The following is a 15,894-nucleotide window of genomic DNA, read 5'->3' on the forward strand; positions in this document are numbered from 1 at the left end:
TATTTACAGAAGCTCGTTGTGGTTCGCTAGTGGTTGGTGACAAGTTGCTTGCTAGAAATAACTGGCTTGATAGTCGAGTCGATTTAATTACGACTGCGTTTAACTACGATTAGCTTCGAAGCTCGACTGAGAATGAACAGTCGCACGGAAGCCAGGCGTAATGTTAGGAGATCGCCAACATTCCGCGGTCGCAATCACTGTAAAATGACACGCCGCTGCCGACGAGTATTTAACGAAATAATTAACCCAGGAAAAATAATCTATTAATGATTAATATTGACTCGTAACAATAACCTTTTCTATGTGCGTTTATATTTAAGTAGCTAGCTACATACGCACACGCACTCACGCACAAACGCGCGCGCGCATGCACGCACGCACGCACGCACGCGCGCGCATACTCTACCACACGTACGCCCGCACCCACGGATGCACTTACATTGAGTACTGGTGACCTGTTCGTCGGCAGCGACCATCCGACTGAGAATGACGTCAGTTAGATTATTCAATTCATTAGTATTTAGCTGCTGCGGGCAATACGACGGAGCCACTGAAATCTGCGGCTTGCACACACAGTTGCAATCCTTCGTGCTTCCATGCGATGCAAAGTCCGTAGCCCCAGCGAGTTGGTGCACACTTCCTGTTACCCAATCTGAATCCTGAAAGATTCCAGTGGGGCCTTGGATGTTATCCATACCTCCGGCGGGACCGTGAACACTTTCCGTGCTCCGCGAGGGAGCCAGGGTAAACGACGGCTCCGTCCCCGGAGAAATGTCCCCACGCGAACTCTTCCCACCATCACCGACTGCGTTGATAGCTTTACTTGACGTGAAACCGAGGAAGCTAGCTATCAATACTCCGCGGAGAAACACGTGCACTCTCATCTAGTTGTGAGTGCGGGAAAACGGCAATGAGGCAGCAGTCGAGTCGGTTTCAGACGTTCGAGCGGTGTCGACTGATCAGCGATGCTTGGTCGGACTAGATCTCTCGTCTGTTGTGTTGGCCCGGTGTGTGTAGTATGCGCGCGTGCATAGGTACGCGCGGATGCTATAGTTCCTCAGGTGCGGCTTTCGTCTTACTTCTGGGAAACGGATTTGTGGTAGGGGAAAGCACATGCACTGGGTACACTCGATCGCTCACTATATAAAACATCACAATCGATGTACGATCGAGGAGTATTCCTTTGGGTTAATCGCGTTACTTAGGCGGGTTTCTACGCTTGTCCTTCGAGCAAGCACCGCCAGCAGCTAACGTGATGCACGATCAGTGCGCTATAGGATTGGTGACAGGTCAAATTAAGCGTCTGCAAGGAAATCATTCAGACGGCGTCATTTCATGGCGGCGTGCAAGAATTGTCAACGGTGATGGGCATTGGCGCTGCTGCTCCCGACTATTGCACACTGCGAGGTAGCCCCTCCTGCGCGTAGGAATATCTACCCGCACACCTCTACAGCCTACTAAAGATTCGCTTATGTCGTTATGTTATGCTGTATACTATGCGAAAAAAATCACCAGACCGCTCCTATGTTTTGCGGGCCTACCACGCAACCGTAGATAATTTCCATTGGCCTATTTCCTGGCGTACTTCCGATAGCTTGCGATAGCTATAGCTGTGCTTTGCTTTCGTGTGGTCTTGTATCAGAATCACCAAAGCAATTTTCAATGCAATCCTATATATATGACGTGCATATGCGGGGTAATACATAGTGTTCTATGCGTAAAGTAAAACATTCCGTTATTGCCATTAGGAACTGCTTTAGATAGACTATTATGTAGGTAAAATTATGCTGCAGTAATCGTTACAAAGGCCAAATTACAACGGCTGTTTAAATGCAGTAAGTGATGATAGAAATGGCACCAGTCTGTGCTTGCAAGTGCGTTCGAGCTGGTATGCATGCACAGGAATAACAATGTCCACTAACCATTAACCTTTGTCTAATTTACTATATTTATTACCGTCTCGCAAAAGCACGCACGCAATCAACAACAACCAAATTTTGAACAGGAATAACAATGCACTATAGCCATTACCTTTTTCTAATTTACTATTTTTGTTACCGTTTCGCAAAACCACGCACGCAATCAACGCCAACCAAATTTACAACAGCTATAAACCATAATAGCATAATAACAGCTACAATCCTACATAGCAGAACGCTACTCCGATGGCGGATAATACTAGTAAAAGTAATACGTATAGGAAAGTCGTGCAGTCTAAAAATATGCACGGGCCGCAGTACACGCGCGATTACATCCGGTGTTGCCGGTGTCCGATGCTTTCCAAACGTTGTGTCGCTACATTATGGTGACCCAAATGTCGCAACAAGTTATGTAAAAACGCATATTGATGTAAAAATGTCCCCGATAGAAGCGAATCAAACCGACCCTAACCCTAACCCATTTCCGCTAAATTATGCCGGTTTTCACGCTCTGCACTGCAGGTCGAATGCACGTAGAAGGCTTGAGCAGCATATAAACAGAAATAGCTTAGCCTATGCATAATGTTGCGCACAGATACCCTTCAATATTGCATGGAATCAATGACGGCGTTTGATGGCATGTGCTTTTAGAACTGTCGTTATTTACACTGTTACAGTAATAGGCTGCTCGCCTAACTCGTTACCTCGCTCCCTGCCTCAATCTCTCCCGTTCCCTTTCCCTCTCTCGTTCTATCTGCCTCTGGCACTCTCTCCCATCCTACGCGACCGACTGATCTCAGCCCTCGCTGTCTTCCCTTCGCATCCTCACGTCGCTCTATTACTCGCGCAGTTTCATGCAGCTATATATGATTATTGATCGTCATCTTATTACATGAACAGGTGCAAGTTGCATTACCAAACAGCTAGACATCCTTGCCGTACACGCATTTGAGCTTTTATTGCTCATCCATAGGCTAGGCTTCGCCCTACCCTACTCCACTCTACTCTGCTGTACGGCTTCCTAACTCATCTGCTACCTATCAACGCTCGTTATATAGGGGGACTCATTCGTCGGATTTGTTTTTGTAGAACATAAATGCAAGCGTGGATTCATCCCGTACAGTGACTGCTCCGGGGATGAAATACTCGATGTTCTATTATCGCCAAACACGTAAGCACGCTAGCACGGCTTCAAAGTGCCCACTCCACGCACGAATGCGCTTTCTCTCCTGCATTCTAGAAAACGTGCCCAAATGTGACAGTGGGGGAAGGTACAAGAAAGAAAATACAACGGGGCCACGTGACACGGGTGCGATCACGCACACCGGCGTCCCGAGAGCGAAATTTTGACATCTGAACTCTGAAGGTGGCCCTAAACACCCTAAGTACTCGTGTATTAGTAACGGCAACTCCCGACTTTAACCAGACCAACCCCATGCATGCTAATGTAGAGTAGAGATTAGTAGAGCTTCATCACACCAAAAGACAGGGGAATCCTTTAGATTACGATTAAAGCAGCAAATTTTGCATACATTTGCGTTAACAGGTTTCTAATAAAAAGAAGAGGTGAACACCAACGAAACGGAGCTTTTTTATGAGACCGTCGTGAAATTCTACATTTCTTAATCTTTGCTCACATTTCCACTTCTAGATTTTTTAGTAGTTTTAAATGTTCTACCAATGTTTTTGGACACTAGGAATCGATTCGGATAAAATTACCATTTCCTGTTATTAGATAATTACGGCCATTTATATATTTAAAAAAAACCATCACATAAATACGAAAGACCGAAATACAAATTCCCCGGACCAGCTTATCTGGATATACACAAAATAGTCGCTAAGAGATCGCCAATATCTCTAAAAAATGGTAGTAGTGACTGGCAGTGCTAAGGCACTAATAACAAACTCTTCAGCGACTCATTCTAATAGAAGTAAGTGCATTATTTGTGAGATGGATAAGGAAAAGCAATGTGACACATTCCTTCGTCGATTAGATCAACTAGGTCACAGTCAGGGACTAAGAAGGCTTGTAATAAGGTGACCCGTTTTCGCAGTGTCGCAGATTTCCCATATCTGCCTGTAATGGGCCAGGCATGGTTTTCATGGCCATAGGACAGTCCGACACAATAACATTTTCGCTGCACAACTGGCACTAAATGTACAATTAAGAGGATAAGTAAAGAACCATTCGTCTTTAGTGACGCTGCCTTATGTGCTGGCATCTGCTGTATACCTTCGCGATCATGGTAGTAAACATTGCATGATTGTTTTCTCCGTATTGTTTGTCAGTGGTTTCCTAAACCAGTAAAGTAAATCCCGCACAAATGTGTCATATTATGCCTGTCAGATTGGCTGTACCCTTTGCAGGGTCTGAAGTAGTTCTCGCAAGATCTTTCCATAATCAAGGAATGCGATGACTGTGTCATGTATGTGTATGTGTATGAGTATGAAGAGTTCCTTTCTACTAAATCGAAATAATAAAATACCGTCGTACAGATAAACTTCTAACCTGATAGGCTACTTTCAGGGCCGTAGCCTGCGGGGGGGAGGGGGGGCAGCTGCCCCCTAGATTTTGGAGCAAAATTAAAAAAATACATTGTTCTACTAAAAGAGAATTGTCGTAGTCAGAATGAAGGCTGTACATGTATTCAAAAGTGCCTCAAATACCATCTCCTGCAATCTACATTTTCAAAATTTTCTCTGGGAGGACCCCCAGACCCCCACCTGTTTCTCACCCCCTTCTTGAAATCCTGGATCGGCCACTGCCCCACCCCCCCGCCTAGGAATTTGGTCCGCCTACGGCTCTGACTTTCTAGGCACAAATTTGGAATAGACGATATGATTTTGCATGATCAGATGTATTGGAATGTATATAAACACACAACATAACACATAATTTTCCTTCAGTCTTTGATGGGAAAGGAGATATAGTGCAACTCTTCTATTGCGTGCTAAAATTTAAACCGGAAGCTTATACTCCCATATCAGTTTCATATAGATTCTATGCCCCACTCAACAAAGTCATGAAGATTATGAGTACTTACTGTATGAAAAATGTTTTGAACTGATCACTGCTTTTAAAAGTTAACAGATGAGAAGATAATAATTAACAGATGCTCATCCTGTTCACTGTTGTTGAAGATGTGTATTATGACCTCGATATATCCTAGATAATAAGACCTTATGTACAAATATGAAAGACTGAGAGAAAGAGCGAAAGAGACAGAAAGAGAGAGAGAGAGAGAAAAAAAAAGAGAGAGAGAGAGAGAGAGAGAGAGATTCATTCAGTCATAAGACAACTCTATATTCCCTCCTCATTCTGAAACTGGTGTGTAGGCGTTGATCTCAGCAAATGCTCTTGCCTTGCGTGAGTACTGTACTGAGGAGTTACATGCTGAGTAGTATTTTGTTTGCACCTGTAAAGAATAAAAATTCTCTCTCAGGCAAATCGTAACATGCACTGACACTATAATTACTTACTTATATACTGCACACTATGATGAATATTGCACAATACAATTCTTTACCCGTTGTAGTAATCTCATGGCATCTTTGTATTCCTTTGAGGATGGGTGCTTGTCCATAATGCTATCTAAATTCATATCCTGTGATGGTGCAAATGTTTGTGTTGCCAGAACTTCTTGTGTCCTCTCAAACTTGTTGACCAGGTCGCCAGGACACTGAAAGTTGGTAAACATAGCATTACTCAGGTTAAGCATAAAGTTGATAAACCTCGCAGCTAAATGCATATATATACCTACTGTGAGCTTGCATATGTTGCAAAAATTCACTACAACTCATTTGTATTGCTATGCCTTCATAACATTTCTTCTCAAAATCTAAACGAAATTACTTCTCTTATGGCCCCGTCACACATACGCGATGCACGGCCCGCCCATTAATGAAAGTGTCAATGACACTGTAGCTCACCACAAAAAAGGACACACCCGAAATTGACTGCAGTAGGCGCGGAGACGAGTGGCAGGCTGGTTTGCAGGTCGCTCGGGACAGACAACCAACTCACGACGTGAAGCAGTTATGAAAGACTTGGGGCAGTCTGTGTCATATGACCGCAGATAATAGATTTATACGAACAAACACAAAAATACATCACAGGCAACTTGGTGTGACGGGGGTAAGATGCGTGCCTGATATCGCTTTGTAGCGGGGATGGCGGCGCTGTGGCGCACAACAATAAGAGTACAAGCGTTGATCCTGGCGTTGCTGACACATATCTGTTTCTCGAAACTCGTTCTACAGTCCCTACATGTACGGGACGAGTGTTGCTACGGTCGAGAATAAGAAATACCAATGTTGGGCATTAAAGATATTTCATGGAAATCTTTAAACGAACCAGACGAGTGTGACAACCTCACAAGACTGTTTGTGTTTATATAATAGTGCTATAATTGCCACACCTACCTAATTTTGCAATTCTTTTTTTGTAAATAATCAAAAACCTGCTAAGCCATTATTCATTCACCACATCCCCAAATGAGGCAAAATCCGTTGAATCCTGAACTGACTAATTGCGAAATTCCGCATTTTTGCCAAAAATAAACATTGGTGTGCGATAATACGACTCGACTGGCGTGTATCAAAATAGGACGCTTCATATGGGAGCAGTAAGGCAGTAACAACTACAGCCGCAAATTTCAAAGCTGTTCCAAGACAAGTTGCGTCTCCGAGGTGAGTATCGTTGGACCCACGAAAAGACGAACAAAATGGTTGACGACCAGAAGCCGGGGGACCCGACGTACGAGCGCGGGACCGCGCCGACCCATTGCAATCAGCTCAAAGGTGCCTTGACCGATGTCAAGGAGAGCTAAAGAAAACTGCTACTCAAAAAAAAATTTGGTGGAACAATAAAGCATCAAGTGGGAAGTCGTTGTGCGCCGAGACGACTTGTTGTCGACAATTTGGGACCCGTGGAAGGCTAGCGAGTTGACAACGAAATCACAAGGCCTGATTGCTAGCGCGCTGGCGCCGGTAATAAGGGGCACCAAATAACACGAGCGTATAGCAGGTGCACACCTGTTAAAAAATGGCGCAAACGGGAAAAAAAAAATGCACGTGCCGCCGCATGCACCGCGCATTCCACCCGCACACAGGGCCAGCAAAACGATCAAGGTCAGCGAAACCAAAACAGGTCAGGGGATATCTGGTGTTGTGGTGAGGCGGGCAGGCCGCTGCCGCTCACGCGCCATTAGGGTCACAGTTGCGAGTGATAACTTGTCCGCAGACACAGGGCAAGATGTGCGCGCAGAGTGAGGGCAATTAAGCTTCAAGGCGCAGGGTCAGGGGGCCTCTCTGTAGGTTGTATTACTCTTGGTGATCCTCGGACGCCATTCTGGTTAGCAGCGTCGTCAGAATCATCTTTTTCGGGGGGCCATGCCCACATGACAGTCTTGAAAGCTGCCTGTGCTCGTTACGAAGTTCAACAAGTAGCTGGTCATAGCAGGCCAAACTGGTCGTTCACTCCTACCGATCTACGGTTGTACCCAGAACCCCGGCGTTGACGCGCTCTTCTCTTTCTCCTTTGCTGCCTGATGACAGGACTTGGTGAAGTGCAGTTCCATGAGGTTTCTGCTTGATGTTGAGTATTGTAGTTGCAGCCTGTCGGGATCCTTGCCATCTTCCTGAGGTGGTGTCTTGCGTACCGACAGCGATCAGCAGGAACTCTGTCATCAGCCCATGAGGGGTTCGAGAGATGAAGTGACTGATGAGGAGGTGGGGCGGGACCGCGTTTATATACCATGGCTACACGCTAAGCACATGCTAGAAGATACGCTGGGGCCGCTACAGACCGCGCACGCTCGTTCAGCAGCTCGTGCAGTCACGCCCATGATTCGGCTGGCCATGTTCGGCTGAACATGCGTTAGAAGCACGCTAGGGTGTGCGCTAGTGGCGCTGTACACCCTCAGCCGACGAAACATACCAAGCGAATAGCCCGCAGCGTGTGCTTCGGCGTGTGTCGTGGCGTTGGTCCCAGAGCGCTGCTGTGCGGTCCTGGCGTGCCTTCTGGGGCGTGTACATTCATCGCGTCGAGGCTCTGCGCGACCATTTTTGTGCATGCATCAAAAATCACCGGACGCAAAGCCACAAGCGAATGACAATAAATGGCATAGCGTTGGTGCCAGCGCGCGTCCGACGAACGAGTAAGAATGCTTGACGCGAACACGCCCACACGAAAAACAACGGCACTGGCCAAAATTGGCTAATTATTTCCAAGCGTCGTGTATGTTCTGACTGGGGCCATTACGAACGTATAGGAAACAAACAGTAAATGTTTACACTCAGGACAACAGCGAAGGCGATCGGTGCCCGACGCCTCAAATTAACAGTTCTCTTCTCATCCGATAAAAAAAGCCACACCTTATACATTCATTATTTCGATGTTGTATCTCATACAAAGATGTGAAATTTGTTTAAAATGCATATCGGGGTTATCTAGTATCTAGGCTTATGCAGCCAAAAGAACAATGATATGTGTTTCCGTTGCGGCAGAATATAGCAACTACAACAAAAGTGTACGCGCTAACTAGGGCTACAACTGCTAGCATGTGACTAACAAAAAGCCAGGCGTCCGGCACCCGCGATTTTCAAAATAAGTTTAACTTCAGGAGCACATCTCCTGGGGCTCCAATGAGAAACATTTCAATGATGTTTGCACCAGCATGCAGTAACTGGCTCACAGTAGGTCCTATATATAGGCTTTTTGTTGTGAGGTTTATCCATTTCAAAGAGACAATGTCACTCAGCATGGTCTTATGCAGATACGCAACAGCAGGCAACGTCCACTACCTAGCTGATCATCGCCTATGCATACCTTGGCAAAATTAAGATAGCTGTATATATAATGCTGCATAGCGGTTTCTATGTCCCCCAGGGTACTGGCCGGAACGTACCCTGCGGTACTCGTCCGGTATAACGCCGGAACGTACCCTAAGTAACTATCTAAATATGGCCGCGACGCAGTACGCTCGCCTACTCCGAACCGTACCCCTGCACTTTCAGGCACCGTGTCGTGAATACATTCCCGCTTGTCGGCAGGAAATGCGCCGCATTATGCTCCCGTTCCGTTCCCGCAAAATATTTGTAACCCTGTCCGTTAATTACCCTGTTACGTTTCACCTCCCGTCTAGTCTAGTGTCTCCTGTCTAGTGTCAGCAAGTCTATACGTTTTCAACCCATCAAGATAATCATACAAATTTTCCTGTTCCACCACAACACTTGGAGCCATCTTTCAAAAATCTCGCGCGAAAATGCGCAAAAATGTCATAAACATTGCGAAAGGAAAACACATTCCCGATCATCGCGATATTTGCAAAAGGATTGCGCGCATCAGTGTATATAGGTTGAAATTTCTTGGTTTCACAGTTTCATACTCCAATCCAACTTTATAAAGATATCATACAGGTCTGTATGTATATTTTAAATTTTGCGACATCAGTAGTGGGCGGAACAGGGACAGTCAGGGTACGGTAGGGAGTAAGCGAGGTACGGTCCGGCATATCAGATAGTTACCAGGGTACGTTCCGGTATACCGGACCGTAACCAGGGTACGTTCCGGCAGTACCCTGGGGGACATAGACCCTATCAGCGTTATTAATAATGCTAGCTAACCTGCTGTTGATGATAAGATGGCTGCCTTGGCTGATGACTGCAGGTCACATGGGGATGATCAGGAGCATAGTTGAATGTCATTATCTCAGTAATCTCAGTACCTGCGGTGTAAAAGAAGAAACCAGCAATCAGCAACGTAATTTTGTACTAAACCGGTCGGGTTAAGTGCACAGCTGAATAGTGGTAATTACCACGATGTACATTGTGGCCACACATTGAAGTATTACTGACAGCACTAACTGAGATGGGACCTATTAATTCATGTAAAGCATGTACTGTACATTGCAAAAAAACAGGACATATGCAGGGTGCTATGGCACCTCGAAAATCTGAGCTGCAGAATGCATATCATACAAGAAATATTTAAACAGCCTACAGATTTCAAAATTTTACTTCTAAAATTTTAACTGCAATTGTAGATTTTTACATCCACATAGGTATAAGCAAAGAGGTATAGGCTCTTTGGTATAAGTGTTTGTACTGCCCCCACAACATTTCAATTGGATAATGATGAAATGCAGTTCATTTTACCATTTTTATTCACATGATGTACACAAACTTTGATACACACGACAGAATTGATATATTTTTAAGAATAGATAGATATATGCAGCGAGAGAAAGAGAGACAAAAGATATGATAGTCTATACACAAAGGTTTTGGATGTGATCGACGTCACGAGTCATGTGAAAATTCGGCTCAGCATATTGGCCTGATGCTAGTTCGAGGAGTGGTGTCATGGCGTCTGGTGACTTCAGCTATTGCATGGACACTAAGAGCTATCCAGTTAGTATATAGAGATCAGTGGTCTTGATATTTATTGTTAGTCTATGATATAATAAATAGAGGCCGCCTCATATGACAAATTAGGATGCCGCAGCGCCACCATATTGCAAAATTAATTTTTGGCACACATACTGCTGAGTGCTAATAAAAAATACACCATTATTGTTCAAAATAATGACCTGCTGTGCATTTGGGCGCTCAAAACTATTTGAGTTGTAAAAGTTGTTATTTATTATGCGCCATAGAACTACAATCTGCTATGAGCATGAGAAAAGTAAATATACTATCCGTACCGAATAACGAGTTTTACAGTATGCATTACAGATTGAGCAAAAACATATTGACATTAAATGCAAATGCATCCAAATAGATTTTTATGTTAAATTTTTTGCATGACTTTAGTTGAGAAATAACAAGCATCTATAGCAAAAGTATCATATCAAAGCAAAAGTATTAATTTAATACGTAGTAGATATTAAAATGATTAGGCTCAGGGCAGGGGTTTGGGTAATTTTTAGTTATATGCTTTCTACGCATTCTTCTTACACTTACCTCCTCCACCAAGCACTTCTTATCTCTCTCTTCCCTCCTCCTACTGCAGCTTATGCTTCTATTTTTCTCTACATATGTAATATCACGTAATTTTATACAAGACAAAAGCCATATGGGCTATAAAAAGCACATCTGATATACCTGAATACTTTTCAGGGGATATCTCCTTTCCAGAAATACATTCTATCTGGTCTTGTTTCAACATTAAAGATTTATCTGGCACTGAATGAATTTTCTTTTTCACCTACAAATGATTTATATCTAATTAAAAGACCAGAACAGCAATAATGTGGCCATACCAGTACTTACAGACAGCGCTACTAAAACCAAACCTGTATATAATCCTTCACTACGTATATAGAGTATAAAAGCGAGTATATTCCATACTGTTGTTTTCACTGTTGAACTGCTGCTCAAGGGCGGCAGCATACATATCCTTTACAGACAGGTGTTATATTCTATGAAAATCACCACTAATACAGGGCTGAGTGCAATTATCGTACATATAGGCATTCTTCAATTATGTTTTTTAAATTTCAGTATTTAGTTTTGCTAGTGGTTAATTTAATATATAATGACTTGAGCCTAAAATACATTTCAAACCTAAATACTAAACCGCCAACATATATGGTACATGCAAAGAGAGATAGTACGTTACCTATCATGCTTAGAATTCGTGTAGCATATACAAATTATAAGATTGATAATAATTGCATTAAAGATAAAGAGCAAATTGATGTAGCATAATAACTATACGACGCACCTGTCTGCTCATCACATTCCGTGTCTGTAGATGTACCCTTGACTCTGGCATTGGCTTCTCCCTAAATATATTAGTAAAAAAATGTATATTAGTTAAATTGAGTAAAAACGAGGGAAAATATGTGTCAAACTCATTTGTGATTATTTACGCCTGATATATGTATATATATCTGCTCATCGTTAATTAGAGCATACAAAATATTATGTAAATACGCTGAAATTCGTATTATTGTAGTAAAATCTGTTAACAACAGTAGGTTTTATTAGTAGTAAGTAGGTATTTTGTGTACTATATTAATGAATTTACAATGCTTGTTTGTGCCAATAGTCGTATTTGTATGACTGTTATGCCACAACCAAGAAAATGTAGTGTGTATAGAAACATTTATGACTACTACCCATTATGGAATAGTTTTTAAACTACAGAAAGTAATTTTTACGATATATATTTTTGTATACCAAGTTGAGGTGACTGTAACTGTAAGAAAGACTAAGCAAGTACTTGAAAGAGCAAAGCTGCATGTCGATGTCTATGTGACAACAATTTGTATTGTTTTGCTCAAATTATTTTGTGTTAAAAATAACATGATGTATTTAAACAGTGCAACAAAAGGATGCCTGGTGAAGGTATATATAGCAAGCTGATGTTGTATATATAGTGCAGTGGCCGAAGCTGAAAAAGGGCTCTATTTAAGGAGATACCCCTACCAGAGGTATAACAAGACGGGACTGGTCTCATTTTAACCGTCTGGATCCCTAGTTTATGAAAAGCCATGTTGTAGTTGCAGCAACCTTGGCCAACATACGGTAAAATCTGAAAAAATGACATTTTCAGTTACTTGCTTATTTTATGAAATCAGCCCCATTACATTTTATAATTAATGGTTATATCAATGAATTTCATTGAAATAGATATGTAGCAATGTATTTGAGGCAGTTTTATGCTGCTAAGGGGGTATTCATGGGCCTAGATGTGCTAATGATAAAAAAAAAATCTGTTTCAGCATAGTAAACGGGTACAACATGGTACATTAACCCCTTGTTTGCGATAGATCTTAAAACTAACTTTTCAGTTTACTTGCATATTTTATAAAATCAGCCATGCAGATGTTTAGAACTGATGGTTATATCAATGTTTTTGATTGAAATATAGATGAAGAAATGCATTTGAGGGAGTTCTATGCTGTTAAGGGGCCAAAAATATACCAAAAGATCTGGCAAATTTTGATAATTTTGACCATAATAAAGAACGTTTCCATGCATACTGCCACCAATACATGGTACAACAGTATTATAGGTCTACCTGCCTGAAGGCCTATCCATCAGTCTGGGTGTATCATTGATATAAAAATCAGTTGAAGCATGGTGAAAGCTGGGTACAACATGGTACATGAACCCTGTTTACAACAATGCTAAATGGTTACATAACACTGTGGGCCATGACGTCAATAGCCATTTTTCAACACAAATCTATGTGCCACTTCTTTCTTCTTCTGGTATGGTGTTCCGATTTTCACAGTCAGTACATGAACAAGCATCGATGCACTCTAGTCCGGCAAGGAGACAAGGACACTTCCTCGCACTCAAGCAGTCTTTGTCTGTGCAGTAGAGATGTGTCAGGTCTCGAACTTCAACTGGAGCTGATGGCTGAGTGAGGAACAACAACTCCAAGGCTACCGCAAGCCTGCAGAGAAGCCAGAGCCCACTGTAACCTATCAAGTGGAGGATGAAACGTCGGATAAGGTCATAATGAAAGATTTCATATGGCAAGTGGCAAGGACCTGTGGAGATGGTGAATCTAGCATTCCGGCGTGGAGTGGATTCAACGCCCTTGTCAGTACCAAGACTGTCCCCATTACTACGATACGATATCTATACCCTTCATCAATGCCTCACCATCTGACTTGTCAACCATTTTTACTACTTTGTTGAGGCTAGTGCACATATCTGAGGAGTTGGGGCAGCATCATATACTCATTACAGCAGACCTTGCCATCTACAGCAAGGCACAGCATGTTCTATTGTTACTGAATGTATGCGCGTGTCATGCGCAGTTGGTGTTGTATAATAAACGCCACTAGTTGTACGTGGCTCCAGCTAGCCAGACGTCTTGTCTTGTTTGTCCACGTAGAACAGAACACAGCAGATTCTGTGGAGCAGACCGGAACCACTGGTGGGCAAAGTAACGATGAGGCTGGGAGGAATGCATCTGATAATGGCTTTCCTGGCAAGCATTGGCAAGATATTCGGAGATGGTGGACTTACGAACATCCTAACTTCATCAGATGTATACGCAGCTGCCACGGTTAACCAAATGCTCCAAGGAAAGCAGTATGCCCGTGGAATCAGAGGTGTCCGTCTTGCACACGAAGCACTGTCACAGATGTTCCTCACTTCAGCTGAATCCTTTGCCAACAAGAACTGATTGCCATGGCTGCCCAATGAAACCAAGCAGCTAGTACGTGATCTTGAGCAGTCCTTCGAATCCAAAGATGCAAGTGAATGTGCTACCATGGTACAGTTACTGAATGAGAATCACTTGGCAAAAGTGGTACAGAAACGTACAGACTTCTCCACAACCCATCCTTGGATTTGACGTCTGTGACCATTGTGTTCGATCGGTATGATAACGTGTCATCCATCAAGACGACAGAACGCGAGCGGTGGGGTTCTTCCAGTTTGTTACCTACTTATCAGATCCAGGGGAGCAGACAAGTACCTAACTACAGAAAGTTTCTCAAGGGATTCGGAAACAAGGCAAGCCTTGCGAATTACATCTCACAGTATATCTTGGAGAATGCAGGAGAATATGTTCCCAACGACAAATCCATTATCTTGGCAGGAGGATTTAGTGAAGGAACTCTTGTGAAGGTGGTTGCTCCATCTGGAGCGTCATCTGTTGAATCACTGTACAGTAACCAGGAGGAGGCCGATACACGTATGATCCTGCATGCCTGTGCACTATCAAAGAACCATGATAGGATCATGATCCGCTGTGACGACACAGATGTCTTGGTCTTGCTGGTTTACTATGTCAGCAGAGGACAACTGGCTGACTATGTGTACATGTATGCTGGTCATTCAGGAAAGGAAAGATACATTCCTGTTCATACAATTGCGAATGAACTTGGCCCAACAATATGCGAGTGTCTCCCTGCTGCTCATGCCCTCACAGGATGCGACACCACATGTTCAATAAACAGGATAGGAAAGAAAACGGCGTACTCAAAACTGGTGAAACATGCGGACAGTCTGACAAACCTCCAGTCATTCCATGAAGACGACATAAAGGAGAGCATCACGATAGCCCGTAGCTACACACTACTCCTCTACGGGCAGAAGGAAATGGACACACTTGATGAGTTGCGGTACATCATGGCTACAACGACAGACAAGTCTGCATCCATGCTTCCTCCAACAGAAGATGCCTTCTAACAACATGTCCTGCGTGCAAAGTACCAAACACGGATTTGGTGCAGGAGTCACATCCCCAACCAAGAGTTGATCGAACCGGTTGGCCATGGTTGGTTCGCTTGTGATGATGGAGGCATAACACAGACGATGTTCACTCAGCCATCAGCTCCAGTTGAAGTTCGAGACCTGACACATCTCTATTGCACAGACAAAGACTGCTTGAGTGCGAGGAAGTCTCCTTGCCGGACTAGAGTGCATCGACGCTTGTTCATGTACTGACTGTGAAAATCGGAACACCATACCAGAAGAAGGAAGTGGCACATAGATTTGTGTTGAAAAATGGCTATTGACGTCATGGCCCACAGTGTTATGTAACCATTTAGCATTGTTGTAAACAGGGTTCATGCACCATGTTGTACCCAGCCTTCACCATGCTTCAACTGATTTTTATATCAATGATACACCCATACTGATGGATAGGCCTTCAGTCAGGTAGACCTATGATACTGTTGTACCATGTATTGGTGGCAGTATGCATGGAAAAGTTCTTTATTGTGCTCAAAATTATCAAAAATTGCCAGATTTTTTGGTATATTTTTGGGCCCTTAACCCCCTTAACAGCATAGAACTGCCTAAAATGCATTGCTTCATCTATATTTCAATCAAAAACATTGATATAACCATCAGTTCTAAACATCTGCATGGCTGATTTGATAAAATATGCAAGTAAACGGAAAAAGTAGTTTTCAGGTCTGTTGCAAACAAGGGGTTAATGTACCATGTTGTACCCGTTTACCATGCTGAAACTAATTTTTTTTATCAATATCACATC

At 43.2% G+C, this 15,894-nt stretch overlaps 1 protein-coding gene across 1 annotated transcript in view; it reads right to left on the minus strand.

Annotated features, from left to right (window-relative positions):
• Window positions 1-4,778: 4,778 nt before the first annotated feature.
• LOC106806843 (leucine-rich repeat-containing protein 32-like) overlaps window positions 4,779-15,894 on the minus strand; it is a 20,872-nt gene continuing 9,756 nt past the window's right edge. The window contains exons 9-13 of the mRNA XM_014808969.1: window positions 11,650-11,710; window positions 11,028-11,130; window positions 9,549-9,649; window positions 5,450-5,602; window positions 4,779-5,338 (exon numbers count right to left, since the gene is read on the minus strand). Of these exons, the coding sequence (XP_014664455.1) occupies window positions 5,237-5,338; window positions 5,450-5,602; window positions 9,549-9,649; window positions 11,028-11,130; window positions 11,650-11,710 (520 nt within the window). The 3' untranslated portion in view covers window positions 4,779-5,236. The remainder of the gene's footprint in view (window positions 5,339-5,449; window positions 5,603-9,548; window positions 9,650-11,027; window positions 11,131-11,649; window positions 11,711-15,894) is intronic.

This window comes from Priapulus caudatus, unplaced genomic scaffold (assembly GCF_000485595.1).
Source record: "Priapulus caudatus unplaced genomic scaffold, Priapulus_caudatus-5.0.1 Scaffold182, whole genome shotgun sequence".
NCBI lineage: Eukaryota > Metazoa > Priapulida > Priapulimorpha > Priapulimorphida > Priapulidae > Priapulus > Priapulus caudatus.